Source organism: Channa argus, chromosome 1, assembly GCF_033026475.1.
Source record: "Channa argus isolate prfri chromosome 1, Channa argus male v1.0, whole genome shotgun sequence".
Taxonomy (NCBI): Eukaryota; Metazoa; Chordata; class Actinopteri; order Anabantiformes; family Channidae; genus Channa; species Channa argus.
The window spans coordinates 13,993,778-14,019,400 of record NC_090197.1 but is presented as its reverse complement, the minus strand read 5'-3'; the positions used below and the strand labels follow the sequence as shown (position 1 = coordinate 14,019,400).

At 38.7% G+C, this 25,623-nt stretch overlaps 1 protein-coding gene across 7 annotated transcripts in view; it reads right to left on the bottom strand.

Moving 5' to 3' along the window:
* The window catches only part of csmd3b (CUB and Sushi multiple domains 3b), a 310,165-nt gene that overhangs the window by 195,451 nt on the left and 89,091 nt on the right, over positions 1-25,623 (bottom strand). For all 7 annotated transcript variants that reach the window (XM_067499712.1, XM_067499750.1, XM_067499726.1 and 4 more), the window contains exon 4: positions 12,939-13,051. In XM_067499712.1, coding sequence (XP_067355813.1) covers positions 12,939-13,051 — 113 coding nt within the window. The remainder of the gene's footprint in view (positions 1-12,938; positions 13,052-25,623) is intronic.

Below are 25,623 nucleotides of genomic sequence, written 5' to 3'. Positions count from 1 at the left end.
TGTTACACTTGCATATTTAATCAAAATTTAACGTACCATATCTTAATGACATCAAAACAAATATTAAAATTCCAAAGCATGCTGAACTGTTATGTTATTGACCATTTTTAATTAGCCAAATGAGTTTATCACAACTTAAATATATACTGTGCATGTGAATTAAATACTATTTGATTGAAATAGAAATGATACCATCTCATATACGAAGTCTAATAAGTAATTAATTACCGTATGTGTTTTTTCCTGTGAACTGTAATCGGTGTTGTTTCCACAGTGGAATACTAAATGTTGTTCTTTAAACAAAACATTTTGTACTTTAAACAAAACATTTTGTACTTTTACTTGAGTATTGAGATTTTGTATTCTACCAGCTTGAGACCATTCTGTCAATGTTTCTTAGATTGTTCCTTATATTATACAGGATGGGGATACTTTTGGAAAAAATCTTCTCTGATTGACAGTGTTGAAAGATACACTTGTGTAAATGCTGTCTAAATCACAGCGTCAAAAACTGCCATGTCAGCATGGCCCCGCTCATTTTCTGGTTATGTTAATCAGGTGACCTTCCTTCTTGCTTGGCAAGAGGAGCTGATTGGATGGGCCGAGGTGATGACCCTGAAGGGAGGCCATTTGATTGGTTGGCTGATATAAAGCTGAATAATGGACTGACATTGGCCAGGAGGCTGAATTATGAGCTATGCACACTCATTTACCCAGAAACACCCACTACTGCGGAACATAAGCATACTTCTACATACACTGATAATAACTACCATGATAGCCATTGGTTGTCTGACAGACCTGAATATCAAATCAATATATCATGTGATGTATTTTCTATCCTGTCTCAACACAGAGGGGTTTGGCAACTATTCACTATACTTCCATCATTAGGGAATTAATTTCATTCAGATATGAGGTCAATATATCATTTGCTGCACTTTTAGTGTCAAACTCATATCTTGCCAATCTAGTCATTGAAAGACACCCTTTCCAGGCAATAAAACCTTTAGCAGCTTCTTCATAAAAATCCGTCTTCGTATTAGTGCATTTGATCCGGGTATCACAGAAATTTGTCATTGTCATTTGGACGTCTGTGACGCAAGGCACATACAGTATTCTGCCTAACCAGATGTTTGGCACCCATTTACTGTAATTACATTATCCAGACATCAATTTAGTACATTGTGTGGATTGAAGACTTCAAACTGTAAATTGTAGCAGCTATTTTGTGCCATACTATTATAAAATTATGTACAATGATCGTGGTAAAAAGCTAATGCCACTTGCTTTTAACAAAAGGTGGGTTCTTTTCTGTACACCACTAAAAAGGGTCACTCATACTCTGTTCCTCTACTGTTAAAGTAGTTACATCAAGTGTTTTAGTCTCACTTATCTATCATCTCTATCCTAATAAGTCTATTAGGTCAGTAATGACTTACAAAATTGAAATTTTGGATGATTTCTATACTTATAATGTGTTTAATTTGTTGAGTTAAATTAACGCATTTTAAACCAAGCAAATTAAATGTGAAAACATAAAACATTAAAACATATATAAACTATTGAAGAGTACATTGACACTGCTTTTATGATTAACTTTTTGACAGTCTTGTGACCAAGCTTATGGTTTGTTGTTTGATCTGTGCCTTACTTTGGTTTCTTGTGTGCTAAAAATGTTTCATAACACAAAGGCTCAGAAAACTGTCAGACATCACTTTAGAAATGTATTAGTTATGAACATTTGGATTTATATTCTGTTTTGATGCTTTTGGAGCATTTTCTATGCCCCATCCAACAAACCCAGGAGAGTAAAGACAGGTAGGGACATAAATTCAAAAACACATATTTTCCCGTCGAAATTCTGTTTCATACAATCTGCTTTTTCACACTTGCTGTCATTGTGTGTGTGTGTCTGTGTGTGTGTTTGCGCGTGCGTGTGGGTGTGCATGTTTTGATTAATGCCCCTGTGTTGAAGCTGACCTTGCAGTGGTTGGAACAGTGAGGAGCTGTATTCACACTGCACAAAATGAACACACACATACACACATCACTCTCACACACAGCTTTAAAACAACATTGATTTCTCCTGTTTAACTAGAAAGAATAGAGCACATTACATTATTACAAGGAGTGCCTCCTCTCATCTTCTGTCCTCTTCTATTCCTTCTTCCGTGCTGCTTTCTCAGCACTGATTTACTTTCCTAATTTTTTTTACTGTTCCTTTTCCCTACAGTTGTCTCTCTTTCTATCCTTCCATAAATTTCTTCTTCTCCTCTTCTGTTCACAGCTTCTCATTACTTACTTTTTCATTACATTCATTTAATGCTGCATGCCCCTAGTCCACTTCCACCTTTCTCACATTTTACATACTTCTAACTTACCTGTACAGGGTGAATACACTATGCGGGTCACCTTCTATTTCCCATGTGGTCATTAAATGACATGGATTACACTGTTGAATTGAGGGAGGGATAGAAACACTAAATGACAAAGAGAGTGAGACAGAAAAGAGGCAGACAGATGGAGGGATGATAAGAGGACTGGATATTTTGAGTCCCCTCAGGTCTCCTCGATAAAGATCAGTGCAGCCACAGCCAGAACCTCAATCGCACACACATGCACGCACAAATGCACAGACACACAACCACAAACACTGTTCGCACTTGTTCAAGAGGCACCATTGTTGCATGTCTTCTAATGTAAGCAGACACACACTCACACGGAGACACACATACACACAAACACTTGACTTTAACACTCAGATCATGTTCAAGTCAAAGAGACTAGAGTCAAAATCAATCAATCAAGTGCTGATAAGGGATCAGAGGCCCAGAGAAACAAAGGGTGGAATGCTCATTTAAGTATAGATGCTCACGTATTGTAGCTGAGATTAAGGCCCATGAATCCCTTCATTTGAGTTTTCACTGGAACTTTGCCCGTAAGCTGCTGGAGCTTATTTCAGTGCTCATGCATCAAGAAGTCTGACCAGATTCACCAGAACGTTGTTGGCTTGTTTTTACGGATGTGACTGGCATTCACTTTGTGTGTTTTCTCCCGTACTTGTCTTTCTCCTTCTCTGTCCCCCTCTCTCTGTCCCTTTTTGCAGGTGTCCCCGGCTTTGAAGCTGTGTGTTTTCCAGTGTGCAGCTACTGGTCCTACCAACCTGCCAGATGTGTTGTTGTTGCTTTTGGTGCTCTTTTCTTTTCTCTCTTCCCTTTCCACTCAGTCCCAACCGGTCAAGGCAGATGGCTGCCCCCCCCGAGCCTGGTTCTGCTGGAGGTTTCTTCCGTGGGAGGGAGTTTTCCCTCTCCACTGTTGCCTAGAGCTTGCTCAAGGGGAAAGTGTTGGGTTCTCTCTATACATCTTTATAGTCTTGACTTTATTCTGTAAAGTGACTTGAGAGGATTTTGTTGTGAATTTTGTTGCTATATAAATAAAGTTAAATTGAATTGAATCAAAGGCATATTAAGCCTGAAATAATATAGTGCATAAAATAAAAAATTTGGTAAACTTTAAATGTAATGTTTGCTGAATTCTAATAAGGAAAGCAATAAAACCCTGTTCTAACTAAAACATGTGGAGGATGTTTCTGACTATTGACCACATCTTTTACGGTGCCACAGGGAGCAATGTCCTCATAGGACCTGTCCAATTTTGCCGTTGTGAAATAATGCCTCGTTTGGTTCTGCTAAACTCTTTTAAGCTTATTTTTTAGACCAGAGACACGGGATGGCCATAACTGCTTCTCATAAACTCGTAAAGGTAATGCTATACAACTATCAATGAAGGGCTAATAATGTATTAATCAATGATAAGCAAATCAATTGATACAATGAAAGATGTAAGAGACAATGGTGGTGACTGATTTATAGATGCAATGGCATTTTGCTATTGTGAAAATCACTAAAACAAATAATTTGTCATTTGCCTCATACTTTGTTGTGTTATTTACAGTATCAGTTTTTGTTTATATCCTTTGTAGGTTCCCAATACTGAAGTCAGTCTAATTAAGAAAATACTTCAAATGAAAGATCTCTGGCGTCAGAAGTAATAGTGTCTCTGTCTGATGAGACTTTTGTTTACTCTCAGATCCCTTCTTACAAGCAATCAAAAATGTACTTTGCTCCTAATGTGGCATTGAGAAGAAAAAGTTTGTCAAGGTAGGTGTTAAAGTTACAGCCTGGATAAAAAAGGACAACACAAATAACTGTAATGTACAGACGTATAACCCAAAAGGGTCATACGGAGAATATTGGACAAATATAATATAATTGTTATTGTGAGCTGTGTTTCACAAATCAGTTGTGTGACTGGATTTGTAAGATTTCCCTGCTAGAAAATCTAAATAATTTGAACAAACATTTAAAGTTATATCAAGAGCAGCTCCAGGAGTTAAGGACACAATCCAATGGTCATTGAGAGTAACCACACTCTTAGTGATATTATCTGTAACAGAGGGATTAATACCCAGATGGAAAAGTGCCATAGAGGGCACTGACATCTAGCCAGTAAGAGTTCCCAAAGTGTTTAACCTGCTAGAAGCATCTTCTGTTTGCTTGCATACATACAAATACAGCCGAAATAAAATGATGAGGGGTGAGAAGGTGACATACCCTCCTTTCATCTTAACTCACCTGAACCAACACAACTTTCTTTAACCATGTGTCTGTCAATATTTCTGCCAATTAAAAATCCTCCTTATGAGATTTTATACTAATGTGGCTGACTTGCATTTTATTGACTTGATAGAAAACCTTTGTTTTTATTTTACACTTTTAACTCTTTTAGGGGGGCCTGGTGGCTCAATGGTAGAGCGTTGGGTTGAGATGCACAAGGCCACGGTTTTGAATCCCACCCCACCAGGTGTGGCCCTGCACAGCCACAAAGGGCGACCTTGGTGCCGGTACTGAGACCAGACAAAATGGGAGAGTTGCAGCGGGAAGGGCATCTGGCGTAAAAACCCATGTCAAATCAACATGCGGAACTTGTTCTGCTCTGCCGACCCCTGAAGGGACAAGCCGAAAGCTGTTGATTGATTGATTTACACTTTTAACTATTTTCTTATTACTATCTTGCTTATTTTATCTTGCTTTTGTGTATGTTTTTCAACTTTAGACTATGTAAAGTATCTCTAGTATATGTAAAAGAAAGTAAGTGTGTTCCACTTACATTTTATGAGAAGAGGACAAACTATCAGTGGAAATACTGCAAGTGCAGAGGACAGGAAGAAAGGTGGGGATGAGGGAGAGAAGGGAAATCTCTGCTGACTTGTTAGTCACATGGAAGCATGTTCTAGGATGAAGAACATGTTCTGAGGTGCATGTTCTGAAGAAAATTATTACATCTGGGAGCAGTGTGTCTGCGTGTGTACCCTATGCACGTCAATGAATGTGTTTCAATGCACGTCCGTGCCTCTGGGTCCATGGGTGTGTGTGTGTAAAGTTATGAATGTGGAAAATGAGCATTCATGTTTAATGTATAAGCAATTAAATTTTATAGAAATTGTGACATGGCGCTTCATATACTGCACAAAGAAGTGTTTTGATTCCCACATTTCAAAGTGAGTGCCTCTACCAGATTGCATTAAACTCAAAATATTCCTGTTTCATGTCTGTTAGATGTGTTGTCATACCAAATAATTGAACCAACCAAGTATAAATAAATCCATAAATGTGCTTTTAAATGGTGAATTCATAAGAGACTCAGTAGTGGCATTGACCAGAAGTAGTTTAAGACAAGTGAAATGAAAACCATTCCATTTCTATGTGTTTTTTTATTTTTTGAATTTGTTCGCTATTTACTGCATTATTTCTATTTTGATGTGTTTTTTTATTTTTTGAATCTGCAATATTCTTGATTGAGTTCAGATGTTATTTTTATAGTGTTACTATGATCACAGAAAAAATAAGATGGACCAAGAGAAAGTGGAACAGAGAAATACAGAGGTGGATAAAGGCGTAGCAAAAAGAATAATTTCTCAACAGCGATCATGCTGAGAAAGAACAGGGGTGTGCATGTGTGAGTCTAAGTGCTGTAACGATCAGTGATTCTGTCTCATCAGCATAATATCAAACTGCCTCTGACATCATGTTAAATAATACATCACTCTCTTTTCCTCTCTGTTTCACGCGCATATGCTTATAACACACACTGTATGCTATGTGCTGGAGCATGAATTAGTCATGAATTGACAGTCTTCAGACGAGAAGAAGAAAAGGCTCAAGGAGTCCAACAATCACATCAAAGAGGACGCCGCCAAGCAGGGAAGGATTAAGCCCTGCTACTGTACCTATTGCAAAATTATATTCTATAGTGATGTAAACAAAATAACCCCAGAGTGTTCTAATACTCGATCTATATTATCATGTATATCCATTCATTCATTTTCATTTGAAGTAGGATCAAGCAAAGAGAAGCAGTCCTGACAAAAACACAAAACAAAAGCCCACCAGCTTCATCCAGGTCTGCTCTAGGGTCTCCTTCTAGTTGTTCCCCTACATAAAAATGTCCAAAAGGCTAAGGACGTCCAAACGAGCACAGTGTGAAGGAACAGTGATTCTACACTAAGCTTGCTTGCAGGCTTTCTGCCACAGGGCTATTTGCTTCTATCCAGCAGTTATCTGTAGTACTCATCATGGTGAATTACATGAAAAGTGTAAAAGTGGTTTGGTCTTCACTAGTTTCTAGAAAGGATCTGTGTTTCAGTTTATTTACTAGGCCCTACAATAATGGAATGAGTTGCAATGTAATCTGTAATTGGGTGGGCTGCTCAGGTATATTTACAGTCTACCAGGTACATAAAAAAAAACTGGCTGCAGACTGGATTGTGGCCCATTTGTTTAGTCTGTCTGAAAGAACAACAATATCTGTGATCAATTAACTGAAGCCCCCATTCCCCTCAATCTACAGCCCTTGTAGACTACTTATTTGCTGCTTAAAATGTCAAACAGCAGCTCAGCTCACCTGTCAGTAACTTTAACTTCACGACGTAAATTGATGATAGCACAAATGAAATATGTTGGTGGTGGGTTTGCTCTCTGCATCAATCAGCCACCACTTGGTGGTTTAACAATAACATGTGAAATGTTACTCCGATGTGTTAAAATAGGCTCATTGCCTTTGCAGTATATATTTTGACTACAGTCATGAGGGAAATTGGACCACTGAACTGCTCACACGGCAAGACAGAGTTTTCTCATTGAACCAGAAATGCAACCCATCAGTTGTTAGGATTATGCACTGTTCTAGCTCCAGTCTGTTCTGTGTTTTACTTATCTCACCTGGTTTTCCCTTTGTTTGATTTTCAGATCCTGCCGAGTCCCATTTCGCACCACGCCTGCCTCTGGCTCTGTTCCAGCTCCATTCCCTCAGACACTCCCTGCTCACCTGTTCCTGATCCTCATTAGCCCAGCATTTATACCCCCTCTTACCATCACTCCGTGCTGGACTGTCTCCATGGAACAGTTCCCTCTACTATATAACTGAAGACTGACATGTTTCTGTTTGAACTACGTGTCTGCTCCATCGAGTTGGTGACTGTCTTTTGGATTTTTTTTTCTTTTTACGCTTTATTTCCACAGTGATTTTTGTGAGAGGAATGATTTGTGGCCTGTTTTGTGAATTCTGAGAGGAGGATCATTGGTCCTTCAGTTGATTAATTGGGTTGTAGGACCCTGCTCACACTGCATGTAAAATGACAACCAGCTGGGCCAAAATTTGGCTGGTTTCCACAGTCAGTCGGGCCTGACTGGATCAGGGCTAAAAATCAGACTGAATCCATCCAGCATCTGCCCGGCTTAGAGGGTGCCTGCGATTGCTATTATTGATCATCATCACTTAATCATCATACTATATTCTGGATTGATGTCTACCATATTTTTATTCTGTACAAAGAGTTTTTACCTTTTACATATTGTATATTGTGTTTTGTAAACGGGGTTCTGCTGTAAAAGAGTATCGATTTTAGCGAGAGTTCCAGTGTCTCAACAGTCACTGCCCTGAGCTAATAAGGGTGATGGTTGGAGTGTCCACCATCATCAGTTATCTTTACCGCTTACCTGTTGAAGGGTCATGAGGGTGCTGGAGCTAGTCCCGCATGACTTTGGGCAAGAGGCGAGGTACAACCTGGGCAGACTGCCAGTCTAACACAGGCATTGGTTCGAGCACAGATCCAAGAGCTTTCTTTTGGCTCACAAAGCAGTATGACAAACACCCTGTGCCATGTTTGATGATGCAATTATCAATATAAAATTATCTTTGTACAACTTACTCCATCTTGTATAAAGTGCTGTTTAACAGTAAGCATTCTGTGCACAGAAATCTGACCATAAATTACATTAATGTTGATACATTCTTGCATTCTGATGTAAACGATACCACTAGATCCACTAGATCACAGGCTGAACCCGGGGAGCTAGCTGTAAGTATCTTGCTCTTGGAGGCACATGGTGAAGGGGCAGGGAGACTTACACATGCCAGCCTGATGTTCTACCCATTTAGAAAATCTGACAATTCGTCAAGTTCTTAGTTCAAAATAGAGTTTTTTGGGAAACAAACAAGCTATGTTAAAGAACAACAAACCAAACTTCCACCTATGATGATACAGTGTTTTTTTTTTCCCTTGCATACATTTTTCTAAAAATGTGTTCTTGACAATGCTAAGGCATTACCTGAAAATCCCAAATCTGATATGGCTCCAAGCAACAGATTATGCGGAAGGATTACATGGACTAGGATACAGTTTTTTCAGGGTGGATGATTTCCATCTAAGAAAATATCTCTCTAGCTGTATACATTTATAGTCAAGCTGTGAATTGCTGAATACAGAACGACAAACACATAATCAGCATAAGTATCTATTTTTGCCAAGTATGGTTTGCGTCTCACCTTCTCTCAAAAACTTGCGCACACACACACACACACACACAAAACCAGTGCAAGTCAAACCACTAAATGTGTCATCAGCAAGAGCTCGTAGTCCCATAGAAGCAGAGGATGTTTTGACTGAATTATTTTCATCGCTGATTTTTTTTTTTCTATGACGGATAAATCTGAAAAGACTGATATGTGTGTCTCCAACATGTGAGAGAGGGATAGTGAGCAAATCCTCTTAATTAACATTTTATGTATTCTTTCTATACAAATAGATAAATACAGCCAGGGTTAGCCCACGACCCATTTTTAAAACCTGTCTATGACTACTTCCACTTGTTGTACTACACCTGCAAACTATGTGCTACTTAAAATATGAAACTGCATCTCAGATCACCAAGTCCATTAAGTTAAAACGTGTTGTTGGTTTATTCGCTTTCTGCATGTTTGTGGACAAACAGGTGTCAATATAAAACCACTGCCAGTGCCAAACCTCGTCTATGTGAGTTAAGAAGTGTCACTCTTGTAACAACTCTGAACCGGTGGACTAAAGGCAGAATTTTATGCTGACACAGACCTATGCAGAGGCTGTAGACTACAGAGGCTTGGAGAGGCCCCAACGTGCAAACCTCCCAAATATCAATAGCGCCTTGTGCAGAGATGTGCGTTGAAAAACCTGATTGGATAATGTCGAAACAAAAGGAACCGGGAAGATGAAGACATGAGAAGTAGTAGAAGATAAAAAGGTAACGGTTCATACCTGTCTGATTTTATGATTTTTTTTTATGTTTATAATTATGTTATTTTATATATTCTATGGTTGTAATGCTGCTTTCAGTCCATATGCTGTATTCAGTCTTTACTGTATTCATTTATTTTTCACTGTCTTTTGAGTTGCCATCCAAATAGAATGGGACACAAACTATTTGGTTGACGACAACTGAAACTATTTGCCATTTGGTCTTTGAAATGATCACTCCTGTTATTTCTCTAAATATATATAGGATTATTCAACTACAATAAAGAACAGGACATTATAGTTCTCTTTGTCCATCAAATACATCCCGTCCTCATGCTATGAATGCAGAAAAGAAGGTAACTCCTGAGGCTTCACATACTTTCTCTTGTCACTGTAATTTTGTACTCTCTCTTTTGCACCACACCTCAGCAGAGCTTCCTGCCAAAAAAAACATCTCTGCAAAGGTCTGGGAAAATTTCATCAGGTCCTATCCAAATTATTGTTGGAATTACCTTTACAGATGCTATGTGTTGTGAATTGTTTAATTAAAGAACACGCACATTAAATTTCTGCTTCCAGATTGTTTTAAATGTTCAGCAAATAGAGGTTTGTTGAGCACCTCTTGGTAGTATGAGTGACATGCAGGTATAAGAAACATATGTGCGACCACATCGCATATAGCGTAGGTCCATGCTTATGTGTATTGATGGGGAAGTATAATTCCACCTTAAGTGTCTCTGTAGTAGTGGTCGGCCAAATAATTGTGCCAATCTTGGATATTTTTAATTTATTGGCCGATCTCCACCCTAATGCTGCCCATTTAACAAGATGTCTGCAGCTGACACTGCCAGAATTTCACTCACATATGCTACTAAAAGATCTTTGGGGTTTTTTTGTGTAAACATTCTATGGATGCATCAGTATCAGGGACTTAACCAGATGCATTTTATTGGCACTTCAATTGTGTCATACAGAGAATTGTCTCTGTACTTTGCATATAGCTTCATTGATACAATTTATCAAATTTATCAAGAGTGGAATAGATTCAGCTATGTCTACCCATTTAATGGTGTTTATTTTGCTCAATCTTAATTGTTTATTTTAAATGATTTTCTATATTTATCAAATGTGCATTAAGGACATTTGTCTGAATTGTATGTGACGCAAAAAAGAGAGAAAAAACATCAGCTTCCCTGCTACCTCAAAACCCATTTCGGTCAACCACAACTCTGTAGTCCCTAAAACTCTTAAGCAGAGTGAGGCCTCATCTCTCTTCAGAATCCTACATCAAATTGTGGTTCTAAAACTGGACATTTAGTAGCCTGTTTGAAGTTTAACAAGGTTGTGTTGCTGTTAACATATAAAAAGAAACAAATAGCGTAGGAACTTGTGCTATTTACATTGAGGACCCCCAGTCACCACAACAATTTGCTAAATGCACGGGCTCACACACATAACATGGACATTGCACTAGGGGGCTCTCAGGATAAAATCCGGATAATATCGGGTATACACCACCTCAGGATAATGTCAGGAAAATTTCAAGATTTCCTTGCATGTGTCAAAGAGGCTTAAGAGCAAACCCTGTTTTGCACACACACACACACACACACACACACACACAAAATCATACAAACTGAACATAAGCCAAGAAGCAAGTACAAGCTTGTGCCAGTGAACAAACAAATCTGGGACAACTGCTTGGACATACAAGTAGCACAAACACACAGATACACATAAACCCAGACACAGCATGTGTGCAGACTTTGCAATCAGTGATTTTGTCATCAAGTAGCACATCAGACATATCAGCAACACCCACCAACCAACCTACCTACCTACACACACACAAATAAGGATAAAGGACCACAAGTGGATGCAGAGGCAAACAGTGAGAGTTAAACAGTGCGTCATTTTTAGCAGCAACCAGCTGTGACAAACACAGTCAGCAATCATACGCATGTTACTAAACAAAAGTTTAAAGACATATTTAATTAACCGTATATGAAACAATACATAGACTTTAGTTCTTTACAGTTTTTTTTTTTAATCTCCAGGTTTGATTTCCTTTATTCCTAGTTTTCACCCAAATGAGGGCTACATCTGCTAAGTAAATAATCAGACAATAGCCACTGTAAAACAATAAAAAATTCTTTCCACACCCATCACTGCTACCGTAGCTGCAATACATTCTGTCCACATTCAATTATATTACAGCTGAACTGGTAATTAAGTATCGCATGACCATGAATACTTCTCATCACTTACACTGTATGTGGAAATGTGCGACACGATGAACGTCTTTGTGGTCATTTACGCATGTAAACAATGTGGCTTGCCTTGTCAGCAGAGACCTAAAAGTAGGAGAATGGATGATAATGTGCTTATTTGTTTTGCTCAGTGTCATGTGTGCGCCTCTGGTAGACAGTTTTATGCTTGTCTGTTTTATGCTGTGGAACTAACGGCTTCATTGAGGAGATCAAAGTTTTTCTAATCTAATCTGAAATCTTTAATGAGCACAGGACATAGTGAGTTCTAATTTTAACCACCACTTCCGCCATTCATATCTCATCTTTTATCTGTGAAAATTTTACCATGATGTTTATTCAGGCCCCAAAGGGAGAGGGTAAAAGGGGAAACTTGATTCCCCTGAAACAGGCCATGTCCCCTCTGGACTTCATTGAAACAGTTACAAAAATAATTTGCATTACAAAAATATTTTTATATCTTTAGTATGTCAAATGTGAACAGTTAAACCACATATGCAAATCGTTATATGCGTTTCTGTACCTGCAAATGTATAATATGAAGCATTCAGTGTCCTCATTAGGTAACATACTGTATACTGCCAATCATTTCCCCCCTTGTTAAGTTTTACAGCCTCTTTCATTGAAAAAGAATAAAATGTCATCAATTTTCAGGAGTAAATGAGTTAAATTGTGGATTGACTTCAAACCACTGACATTTGTCTTGAAACATTTCAGAATCTGAATAGCTCAGATTCAGAGGACTCAGAGGAACCGAACAAAAATCATGTAATCAACATTTGTACGAACATAAAAACAAAACAAAACAATTTTGCTTTTCCTATGCAATTACACATTTAAGGGTATGTTTTGGTGTATGGATGCCCTTCTTTCTTCTGTGGCTGAATTCAACAGTCCTGTGTGAGCCTTGTAATTTTACCTGGCATTTATTAAGTACTCAGAGTGTTTACATTGTTAATTTTTCTTAACTACAGAAGAAGCTGCCACTGGGGAACAACACATACATATATACATTCTCATATACCTATGCACACACACAACAACAGACATTTTCTGACCTTCATAGTTGAGTTTGAAGCCATGTGCAGAGACAGCAAAGTCACTGGTTAACCTTAGAGAGAAGACGTTTCCTGTACTAGTGACCGGGGCAGGAACCTGGAAGCCTGTTAGCCTGCAGAAACACAGAGAAGAATATTTTTATATCATTAACAAATTACCAGACATATTAAGCACTCAAGAAAAATAATCCCCTACTGTTGGTGACGACACAAAAGGCCCTACTTGGGCTGGATAACCAAAAACATTATCACACTGACATGTTAAAAAAACGAGCAGGTAGCTTTTCACATTGGTAAAATAATACTGTAACACAACATATAACTTTAAATCTAATAACACATTACACAAGTAATACATCTTGCCTTTTGTTCACCTTTAGAGTAAATATGCATGTGTGCTGTGATTTCGAGGAACGGCTTATAATTAACTTGTGATTCTCAGACATCCAGGTGACGTTTATCAGAAAGGTGCTATTCAGTGGCAACTGCACTTGCTTGAGGTTGCTGAAGATGTTCTGAGTCTCACCCATTCTTCGGTTCTAACTCAAGGTTGGGAATCAGCAGGATTCAAACTCTAAGGAGTCGTTGAGTCACTGACACTTTGAGGGTTGTTGAGCTCCCATGTGAATCTTTGTCCCACCAGGCTATCATGTGTGAGTGTATGTATCACACAAGTCGTGAGAACCTGCCTAGGAAAGGAAGCCATTATACAAGGATGACAAGTCCACCAACTCAGGTCATTTCAGTTTGACACAGATGGCCTCCTTTACTCCTCTTAAAAGCCATGTGTCTTCCCTGTCAAGACTGTGGATGTTGCTGTCTTCAAAGAAGCGGCCTTTGTCTTTCAGATGCAGATAGACTGCTGTGCCTCACTGTGAGGAGCTGATTCTCCTGTGTTGTGCCATGCATTTGTGAAGCATTTTTCTTTCCTCCTATATTCAGGTATGCGCATTCCTCACTGCATTTAACTACATGGTCCTCTATTAACTTATTGTTTAGTTCAGATATGATGAAAAGGCAGTTACAGGTTTTGAGAGCTTTGTTAATGTGATATTGCTCCCACTAAACCCACAATATTTACTCTGACTTTTACCACCTCCTGGAGCCCAAGCTGGGAGTGATCAGAGCCTTACCACACCAAGCTGAGAACATGCTTACAAGGGCTCAGGAAAATGTAAAGGAACACAATAACATTGAGGAAGCACTCAAAACCTGCGGCTAGCGCCACTGGGTCTTCATCAAATCATCAAAAAGATCTAGGAAGAATACTGCCACAACAGACAGTGGGAAAACAACAATGAATAGAACAACCTTATTATTCTGCACACTGGTGGATTATGTAAGAATCTCAGGAAGATATTCAACAAACATCACATTCTGATGAATTTAAATCTCTGCAACATGCTAATGCAGATGTCTCCATCCTGAAGACAAAACACCAGACATAAACAGAACAATGTTGTGCAGTCATTTTAATGCAGCGACCAAAGCAAAGTATCTGAAAGACAGGTAATGTCCACATTCTAGTCACAGAAGATTACTGGTTTGAAAGAGGAGTAGGGGAGGCCATCTAAGGTAAGACCACCATTACTTAAGTGAACTGTTGGACTCTGACACCCTTATACAATGCAATTGGCTTTCAATTCTGGGCAGTTTAGAGATAACTTTGGTCATTTACTAAATTGATCCTTTTTGTCCACAATCACCCCACAGGCACTGAAGCAACACTAAATCTTCTCTACTCATGTTTGGTTAGTTGTTAGTCCGCACCTTGGATTCCCTCATGCCATAGATTGCTGTTGTTGTACAAAAACTATTAAAAATATATCAGCCAGAAACACCACTGCCATGGTTGACATGTGTATTCATTCTAAAAAAACACCACCTTTGTAAAAATTGTCCACACTCTTCAAAGTCTCCATGCATCCAGCTTAAATGTTGCAGGTGCGCAGTTCAGGGACAAGGACTTGCCGAATAGGCGCATAGTTACTCATGCAACCCTAATGACACACAATGGTTGGTTGGGACAACAATTCAAACTTTACCTAAATGAAACTCAAACACCATCAAGGTCTCAACAAGCTTAAGAACTGCAGAGAGTTTGAATCCTGCTGACTCCCCACTTTTAATTAGAACTCATGAAGCCCTTTAGATGAAAGGTAACCATCTTAAAGAACCTTAAGCAAGCAGCTTAGAAACAATAAGTACTACCTTATTATGTGAGACATGCATAATGACTTCCAGCCATTTATACATTAATCAACACTTTGATTTGATTACACCCCTAACATATTTATGATGTTTGCTCTTGTCAAACCCCTCGTTGGCAGAGAGCCTCTGACTCAGAACACAATGAACTCTCAATTATTTGAAAATATAAAAAGGGGCTGCACTAAAACCACCCTTCACAATAGGGGCTTTTAAACAAATCAAGTCACAAGCTAACCACTAATACTGAAATGGGTTGGTGTACACAAGAAAACAAAACAGGGGTCAAGTAGCAAGGCAAGGCAGCCTTTAATCTGCATTCCACGTTTGAGTTTATCAGCCAAAAAAGGCTTACACACAACAGCCCACATGTGCCTTCAGCTTTTAGATTCTTGAATTAAATATGGACGAGAGGAAGAGGAAAAGAAGGACATCTTTTTTTTACAGATATGGAAAAGGGCCAAGCTTGCTCCTACCACTGCGACACACTTTTTCTTATCCTGCAGCTTTCGGTTTTAATTTTGCCTCCCTTCTTCCTCCTTTTCCCTCTTTTTTTCATACATCCTCCTTCTTTCCCCAATCTACCCCTACCATCATTTTTACTAGTATTAAGCCACTCAGCTCACATGGCACACTCGTCTTTCTTTCCTCTGGCATATACAGCCATATTTCTCATACTTCACTTTTTTGTTGTCTTGAATGCAGTTTTACCCTCTTTTCTATCTACATTCTGTTAATCAAACTTCATACACTACAAGTCCCTCATCCCTTTGGCTTCATGTGTCTTTAGTGTCCTCCTTCCTCCCTCTATTTCCCACTCAACATTAAATAAGCTATGTCATCATGAATAAATACAAATTTCAGTGTAACAACGTACGTATGTCTTTGAGGCTCTTCCTGATTTCTACCTTACTGTTAGACCTTTTTCTTCTCCAGACATTGTGCTTCCTACATTCTCTTCTTAAAGAGGACATTTAAAGAATGTCAGAAAATACCCAACTTAGGAATCAAACCCAGTATTGTCCTAGCAACATTTGTACCTGCGAGTTGTTACAAGTAATCTGTACTGTCTGATTATAGTGCTAGGAACGCTCTCGGTGACCTTTCCGTTTCACAGACAAGGAAAGCATTTAGATTTTAGCATAGCATCAATCACAAGTTACAATAGTGTTTAAGTATTTTAAAGCATTCACACATTTCAGTAACTTACTTCAATTTTTTTATTCCCCAGCCCTATCCTTCATCTCTTCTTGATCTGTCCTCTCATTTTTCTTTCTGTCTCCACACTTTAATTTATTAAGCTTTCGATCAGGAAAAAGTTTCTTTAAGAATCTGTCCTTTCTCTGCCCTATGTCTCTTCTTCTTCCCAAGCTTATTTTCATGTTTTTCTTCTCCACCATACCTTGCTTTTGTCCTCTCCCATGGACTTGCTTTATCAGCTCTCTTCTCATCTTTTCATCTCTCCATCTGCCTCTTCATTTATATTTACCACCCCACTTTTTTCCTTTGCATACTGCATTCATTGTCTGCCCTTTTTTCTAGTTATCCATCTTTTTGTTTGCTGTGTCTCATCCCTCTTCTTATTTTTCTTCATTTGCTAGGCTAATTTCATTCTTCTCAGGTGCAGGCACTTTTCTCTAGTTATTCTGATCATTCACCTTTCTCTTCATCCAAACTTAACCCCATTTCTGTGCTTTCATCTCGCCTGTCAATTTGCTTTCCCATGTTTCCTCTTTTAGTTGGCCCTTCCCTCTCTTTTGATTCTTGTTTTTCAACTGATATACTGCCTTATTTCTTCATTCACTCTCATCCAGTTCAATACCACTCAACTTGTATCTACTTTCTTCAAAGTCGACAAACACGTTTAATCTCTCATGCAGTACCTAATCCATATCTTGACTGTGTCCATGTCTCTGCTTACTTCATGTTTTTGATCATCTCCTGTTCTTATCTCAACTCATTTAATCTATGTCGTATGTCCTTAAGTTTTTGCCACCTGCTTACACCACATATTACTCAAATGTATAGAATTCTGCCAATCTCGAAAGAAGAGGAAAAATTCAAATCATTTGTAAGGAGAAATGTAGTAAGCGACAATTATAATCATATAAATATTAATGTAGGACCATTCCCAAATCATTTTTGTGACAGAAAACCTATTTTGAAATAGTGGCTCAGCAATACACCAATATCAGAGACTGCATTATCTAATCATGATGGTGCTTAAATATGAACCAAACAAAATGAACCACTGTCACCAGTGACCACTGTCTGAGACTCAAATGCACAACAGGGTTGTTGAGAATTGATACAGTAACACAAACCATAATATTGCAATACTGAAATGTATTGAAACTTTTTTACATTTCACATTTCTGTATCTTTACTTCAGAATGTCTAGAATGTCCTTGGCTACATGTTCTGAAAATACGTGCGTACAAGATGTGATGTCCCTTAAAGTATTCAACAGTGACAATAAAAGACATTTACCGTTCAGTAAGAATATCTTATTTATAATAAACTTCTGCAGAAACATACATTTAAAACATATGCGCACGCTCACAAGAAATATATTTCCTATGTAACAATTTATCTCTTGATTTATGTGTTTTGAGATGTATGAGCCAAAACCAAAAAATATTTTACAGAAAGTGAAGGAGAAAGAGACAGTGTCTGATGTACAAGATCTAGTCTTTTGGGAGTGTATTTGCATGCGTGTGTATTTGTATGCATATGTGTGGTAAAGAGAGTGAAATCACATTTGCAAGTGAATGAAAAGCAAGCTAATATCTGCAGAGTGCTGCTCCCTCTGACACACACACACACACACACACACACACACACACACACACACACACACACAGACAAGGGTGACAGAATATCTTTTACAGTCTCACACACAGAATAGAAAATCTTTAATTCCAAACTCCCCTTAAAAAATAAAAGCAGTTTGGCTAATGCAATTCTTTGACCCCCTCCCTTTTTCACTCTGTCTTCTCTCTCACCTTTGCTTGTATCTGATTGCCAACAAAGAAAATAGATTTTTTATTTTTAATACTGCCATGAAAATAAGCAAACCAGGGTTGAAAAGATAAATTAAAAGAATGAGGGTTGAACTAAAACAGACAAACAGACCACATTTAAGGTATTGTGTGGTTTGTGTGGTTGCATCAGTAAATCATATCTAAACCTGAACCTTATTTTATTATTTTTAATAAATTAGTTTTGTTTATTTATGCTTGTTTTGTAATACTTCCCCCCAAAATAGTGTATTTTACTGTATCAAGTAATATTAAAATAACTAGCCAAAAAAGGTTAGTCAGTCTAAGAACCACGCTAAGCTAAGCTGGATAGAAAACAACTATTAATAAGATTAGTAAAACTAATCTTTTAATGCGTAATGTGGCAGTTATTGATTGTTCTATGTAACTGTTAGGTGGCAGAATTTCTGAGATGTCCCACACATTAGACACCTTAAAACTAAACGGAATAAAGAACTGGGAGACAATTTCCTTTCTCCCTATGAGACAGAATGGGGACATGAGCTTAGTATTAAGGTCTGAAGGTTTAAGGCTGTTATTTTCCCTCAGCTAATGTCAGTATGTGTAGCTACTAGTCCCTAACCACCAGGGTAACACTACAGAGAGACCACTGGGTGTGTTTGTCTGTAAGCTACAGGAAGTGTGTAGATATATGTGGAGTTACGTGTCAGTGTGTGTGTACTTTAGTTTGTTCAGATTTTATTGAGCTGATACTGACCCCCGGACCTGATACCACAAACTGAAACGCCCTTTACTCTCTTGCTGCCTGTACATCCATGGTTCCCTATCCATCTTTTGCTCTCCATCCCTGCCTCCACTCTTCCTATCTTCCATGGGGAGAAGGGTAATTGTAATTTGTGGCCATTTACGTTCTTTCGGCCCTTCTCTAATTCCCTTGAGGTAGGCAGCCTTCTATGTGTATACCTATAAAGCCCCTGTGCCCACTGCTTCTCTACTCTTTGCTCTACTTGTCTTCCCACTAAGAACAAACAGAAATCAGCTCGTATTCTATCCCTTCCCAAACTCCATCCTTTTGTTTAAAACCAAACACTCTCAATTTCTTTCTCAATCCAGATTTAGGTTTGAGGCCCTATTATTTAGTTTTTGATCAAGTACTATTTTTAAACATTCAAAAAATATTTAACCACACAGCTAGGAAGCCTTTTTGGCTGGTTATGTTGCTTTACATTAAAGAAACGAAAAACATTGTATTGTGAGATAATAACATTGTGTGTTCTTCATACTTCTGCTATGACCTACTTGTGTCATGACAATGTACAGTGGTGCCTGAAAGTTTGTGAACTCTTTGGAAGTTTCTCTATTACTGAATAAATATGACCTACAACTATCCATCCATTATCTGTAACTGCTTATCTTATTTAGAGTCATCGGGGGGGGGGGCAATCACAGCTGTCATAGGGAGGTGGGGTACACACTGGACAGGTTGCCAGTCTATCTCAGGGCCAACAAAGAGAGACATACACAGAAAAACATAAATTCACACTCACATATTTTATAAACAATTGACTTTTACTGCAAAGAACAAAAAAAAAAAACAAACAAAAAAAAGGTTAACAAAGCAAAGACCTCGGGTGAGATCCTGAATGGTGAGGCACGAGCAACCTGGATTGTATCTACAGAGGCATATAAAGGTAAAAGAATTTGTAAAACAAAGCAAACTTCAGGTAAAGTTCTAGTTACTGTGTATAACCCTCAATGTTAGTCACTAATATTGAATGTTTTTAAAATATTCTTGAGAAACAGGATTACTGTTAGTGACCAGTAACCCTAACACTAACCCTTATCTTAAACAGCTCTAAACCGACATTTTTCTACATTAACGTAGCTATGGAGGTTAACGCGCTACCGGGCTTTTACGACTACGAGTACAAGGACACAAAGACAGGTTTAGACCCGATGCCCTATATATGGTATTGGCATCAGCACACCCCTACCAGATCCTGAGGGGTCATTGCAGCAAACCAGCTCCAGAGTGCATCCAAACTTAGAATGGGGCAGGACTATGACCTTAAGAATAAAGCCACAACACTGCTAGTCGGATTCCCTCAGACTCCTTTACTGAGCAAAAGTCTAGCTCTAAACCCCACAGAAATATGTGGGAAGACCTATAGACAGCTTCCCATTAAATCTCATGCAGTTTGAGACCATCTGCCAGTTAGAATAGGATAAACTGTCATGATGAGAGAAGCTTGTAGAGACTTGCCCAAGAACACCTGAAGCTGTATTTGCTTCTAGTGGATTGAGGGGCTAAAGTTTTCCGAACAAATTACTTTCACTTTTCCATTTTGGGTAATTAAGTGTTGCATGATGGGTCAAATTGCAAATTTAGCCATTCATAATTACATTTTAATACAAAATAAAGTGTGCAAAAAATAAATGATTCTAAGTAATTTCTGAAGCAACTCTATCAAACTGTAACTTAAATGTCTTTTCTACATTTCTAAAGACATATATTCAAAAGCAATTTAGTTTTTGGAATTAAACCTGTCACATTTGATAATCTTAAAAGCCATCCCGATGCAGTTTAATCAAACCCCCCATACACAATTATTATTTTGATATTTACTTTATTTCTCCAACATCAGTTTCTGTTATTTCAGTGTTGTTTCATCATCTAGTTTCTCCTTAAAAACCAAATGATCAGAAAACTCTCCCTAACACACACACATACACACACACTTTTTTCAGATAGTTTGCTAAATGTGACACTGCCCCCATTGGAAATCTACTTTTAATGTGTAAGTATAATAGATTTGCAAACTTCTTCAAATATGTACATTCAACAAACTGAAGCCTAATTGAGACTTAAGGATCTTACAGTAGAACATGTAAGTAAGGTTGAAATGATATAGCTCTCCAGAAATAATGGCTTCTTTAAAAAGGTTATAATAGGCAGACAGGAAAACTTGTGGTTAGTAAGCAAGCAGGTGGTCAGTAACTAAGCAGTCAGGATGCTTAACAACCCATGCTATGACAGAGTTTTGTTTTTAAACAGACTTATGGATCCAGTGGGGGAGGCAAAAGCTAGGTGAGTATCCAGGCAGGCAGAACAAGGGGAATGGTGGAGAGTCATTAATCTAGCCTTGACAAACAATCAAGCAAAGAGCGTAGGGTGACTGAGAGCTTATATCATGTTCTTGATAAGCTGGGGCAGAGCAGGTGAGGGAGTGGGTGGTGTAGGGCAGAGCCAGGTGAAATTGGAGGGAAAATGGAATAAAGGGACTTGGGGTGCCCAGCTTCTATTCTACTGAATAGAACCATTATAAATAACAAAGTTCAAGAAAAAAAAAAAAAGCACATTGATATTTCAATATTTCTATAATAATCAATTCCATTACTAATATTTTAAATGTAGGTTAGCATTAGTCAGATATCCAAATGACAAGCCATCTGCCCTCTCCTCATTTTCTCCTTCTTTCATGTCTTCCACTTCATGTTCAGTAAATTTATTTCCTGTACTTGCATCCAAAGTTCATGGCCTTCAGTGAGTGATGAATTAATGACACTAGCCTAAATGAAACACACACACACACACACACAAAGTGATCTTCTAGTTTACAGCGCATGTGATCAAAAGTCACTGCTGTGTCTTGTATCTATCATTTGCAACCCACCCTGAACTCTTAGTTGTTTATTGTCATTGTTCTTGACTATGGTGGTATGCTATGCATAAAATAAGTTGCACACATGTAAATCCTGAAGTACAGACAACCAAATATCCAACCACACATTGCCAAAACCCCCTTCCACCCCTGGCCAGGTCACCCTCATCACCCACTCATTGATTGGCTCCATTCATCACAGAGGATGGAAGAGAGTAAGGAAGTGAGAGTGAGGTAGAAAAAGATGTTAGCTAATGCACCAAAAAAAGTGAGGGAACCATTGTCTGTACCTGAAAACTCATTCACCGCAGTTCGTGTATAGCCATAAGACTATAACACTGGAACAAAGAACAAATATTCTGACTGTGATCTCTGGAAACATGCTAAAGTTGAACCTACACGCATTGATCCACAAATGGCAGAGTAAACCTTGTCAACTCTCATATACATATATCTGAGTGCACATAAATGCTAAATTCTCTGCACTTATATAGCGCTTTTCTACCTATTTTCACTTAAAGCGCTTTCCACTGGGTCTCATTTCACCCATTCACACTCACAATCTCACACACACACACACACACACACACACACACACACACACACACACACACACACACACACACACCGATGGGGGCCAACAGTCTGGCCAACGGTCACTGGGAGCCACTAAGTTGGGCTTCAGTGTCTTGTTCAAGGACACTTTGGCATGTGACCGGAGGAGCCAGAGATCGAACCAACAACTGCGGGATATTTGGACGACCGCTTTCCCTCCTGTGCCACAGTTGCCCTCAAACAAACTCAACAAGTGACACCAAATGGAAAGTCACAATGGGATAAAGCCCACTTCCTTCCAGCAGATAGCATCCAATGCTGCTAGCATGGCTTTGTCTGTTGGTTTGTGTGCGTGTGGCCAGTGGGCATGTGTACTTACATATGTGCATAAAATATAAATATTGGGCATTGGCCTGCTTGTCCCAGAGCTTTGGTGACAGGGGCCTTTGCAGCTCTTTGTGCACCCACAAGGATAAATACTGACTAGGGTTGAATAGTGGATTAACCTCTCTCTCAGCCCCAGAGGTTCCAAGAATAACATGCAAAGACTAGGACTGACACAACATCATAGACAAATGAAGAACCAATACATATCTGCAGACTGGAACAATAATTCTTCGATGGTCAGAGGCAGATTTTGCATAATTTCTAAATTTAACTGTGGCATTTGTCGTCAGCACTGGGGCTCTGTAACATGTCTTATGGCTGACTTTCAGTTAGTATTTCTTTAAAGATACATAATAAAAAATTGTGATCTAGCATGATGTGAAGCAGCTGTTTGTGAAATAGCTACCTGAAACACAAAACATATTCCATATGCAAATAAATCATTTACATGTCATTCTCCTATGATACACTTAATACTTTAAATAATTTACAACCAACACCATAAACAATTCTTCAGCTAGATTTTTAAAAAGGACAAGTAACTGTCATGTTAACATAGATACTGGCAAAAACCTAGCTGGTACTTAGATGGGCTGTAAGTTGGAGTTAGACAGCACATTTCAAAACACAAATGCTTTGTTGAACAGACCTAATTTTCCTCCAAGGTTTTTTAATGACAATAATGAAAAGTATTCTTCCATTGTTCAAAAATTAGTTGTTGCATCCACTCTGCAGTGATAAATGTTGTGTATCTCCTCCTTCCTCCCTTTCTTTGTCTTTGTCTTTCTGAGCCGGTTAGATAGATAGTTAATGCTGCCCCCCCCCCGAGCTAAAGCTTGGTTAGGCTGCTGGTTAGTCCATCAATTACTAATAAATTTGAGATGCATACATATAAAGGGGCAAACACATGAATACACATACTGGAAGGGGTGCACACATTTCTTTGGGGCACAAATCCTGTGCGTGCAGGCTAGTGCATGCACCTGTATTTTGTAGATAGGTAGAGACTGATTGCATGTGTCTACTTGAATTTAAAGGGGAGGTGTCAGGGCTGACAGAACCTTAACGGGACAGTCATTAGGGAGATATATGGATGAAGAAGGAAAGAGAGGATGAGAGGTTGTGAGAGAAAGAGGAATGTATGTCAGGCAAGAAATATGGCAAACGATGTAAACACACACACACACACACACACAGTCACCCACCTTTTGCCCCGAAACCTGAGACAGGACTTGGTATAAATTCCATTCAATTGAACTGGGTCTGGTTGGGTCCATTTTCACAGCCACTGCTGTGGGGATAGATGGATCTGCATGAACCCTAGTGTACACTGATGGATGTGTTTGGATGGTAGACAGCGTGACAACTTCACAACCTTTCAGAGCTTCGTTCTGAGGAAGGAACAACTTTGCCACAATAACAATTCAAGGATTTCACCCCTACCCCTCGTTTTCAAAAACTTCCCCCAGTTCCCTAGTTATTAGTTGCGGACATATCTTTTTATGAAATGGGACAACCCTTCAAGACCTCTTTATATAATCAGAGCCCACCCTAAACCATAGACTGTGAAGACATGGGGCACCTCTGTTACACAACTTTATGAGGATTTTATTTAGAATGTATATACAAACACAAAAACACAAGTTAAAAGTAAAGTCAGGGCAGATGCAATATAGAAATTGTAAAACATAAAACAACATGTGTATGTGTGTGTGTGTGTGTGTGTGTGTGTGTGTGTGTGTGTGTGTGTGTGTGTGTGTGTGTGTGTGTGTGTGTCCCCATGCCTGTATGTTTATGTATGCATGTGTTTGTGCACATGTGTGTCTCTGTGTTTTTGTACAGAGGTGTATAACCTTGCCTGTGGTAATAACTACTCCTTTGACTCGTTAGAGGCTAAAAGCATCCAAGTAACAACAGCAGAATCGTGTGCATGCACACAAACACACATTATAACAAATCTACATACACAAAAAAGCACACATCGTAGAATGCTAACATGGCTTGTTGCCTGAAGGATTTTGGCCCAGTTTTCCTGTTTATGACAAATAACTTCTATGACAAACATTTAAATTAAAAACAAAAAACACTGGCATAGACCTCACAAAATAATTTTTCTTGTGTCAAGCCTCTGAATAAATTTAATAAACAAAATGAAGGGTACAATAATTGCAAGGCAACACATTTCTAAAAGATTATTTTACAAAAACATAATCAAGTGTCAATTGTCGGTCAAGACATCAAAGTGTAAAGAGATTTTAGGGTTTTCACAAAATGATCCTAGAGCTCTGGAATCACCCTGGGATTAAAGCCACACCAATATTCACTTAATGACAGGGCAGCAGGTGGCAGTATACACACACGCCCACCGCGAGACATTATATTGCCAAAAGTATTCGCTCACCCATCCAAACAAATGAATTCAGGGGCACAAAGCAAGGTCCATAAAGACATGAATGAGTGAGTTTGGTGTGGAAGAACTTGACTGGCCTGCACAGAGTCCTGACCTCAACCCGATAGAACACCTTTGGGATGAATTAGAGCGAAGACTGCGAGCACTGTGTATTATGTATTTCATAAACACACTCCTAAACCTCGTGGAAAACCTTCCCAGAAGAGTTGAAGCTGTTATAGATGCAAAAGGTGGGCCGACATCACATTAAACCCTATGGATTAAGAATGGGATGTCACTAAAGTTCATATGGGTCTAAAGGCAGGTGAGCGAATACTTTTGGCAATGTATATGTATTTAAAAGGGTAGCTTCAAGCCTTTGGGTAGATGTGGATGAACACCACAAATTAAAACTGTTGTAAAACCATTTCTTGATAACTTTGGTGGTCCATCAAAAGCTTGATTTATCACATATTGATTCA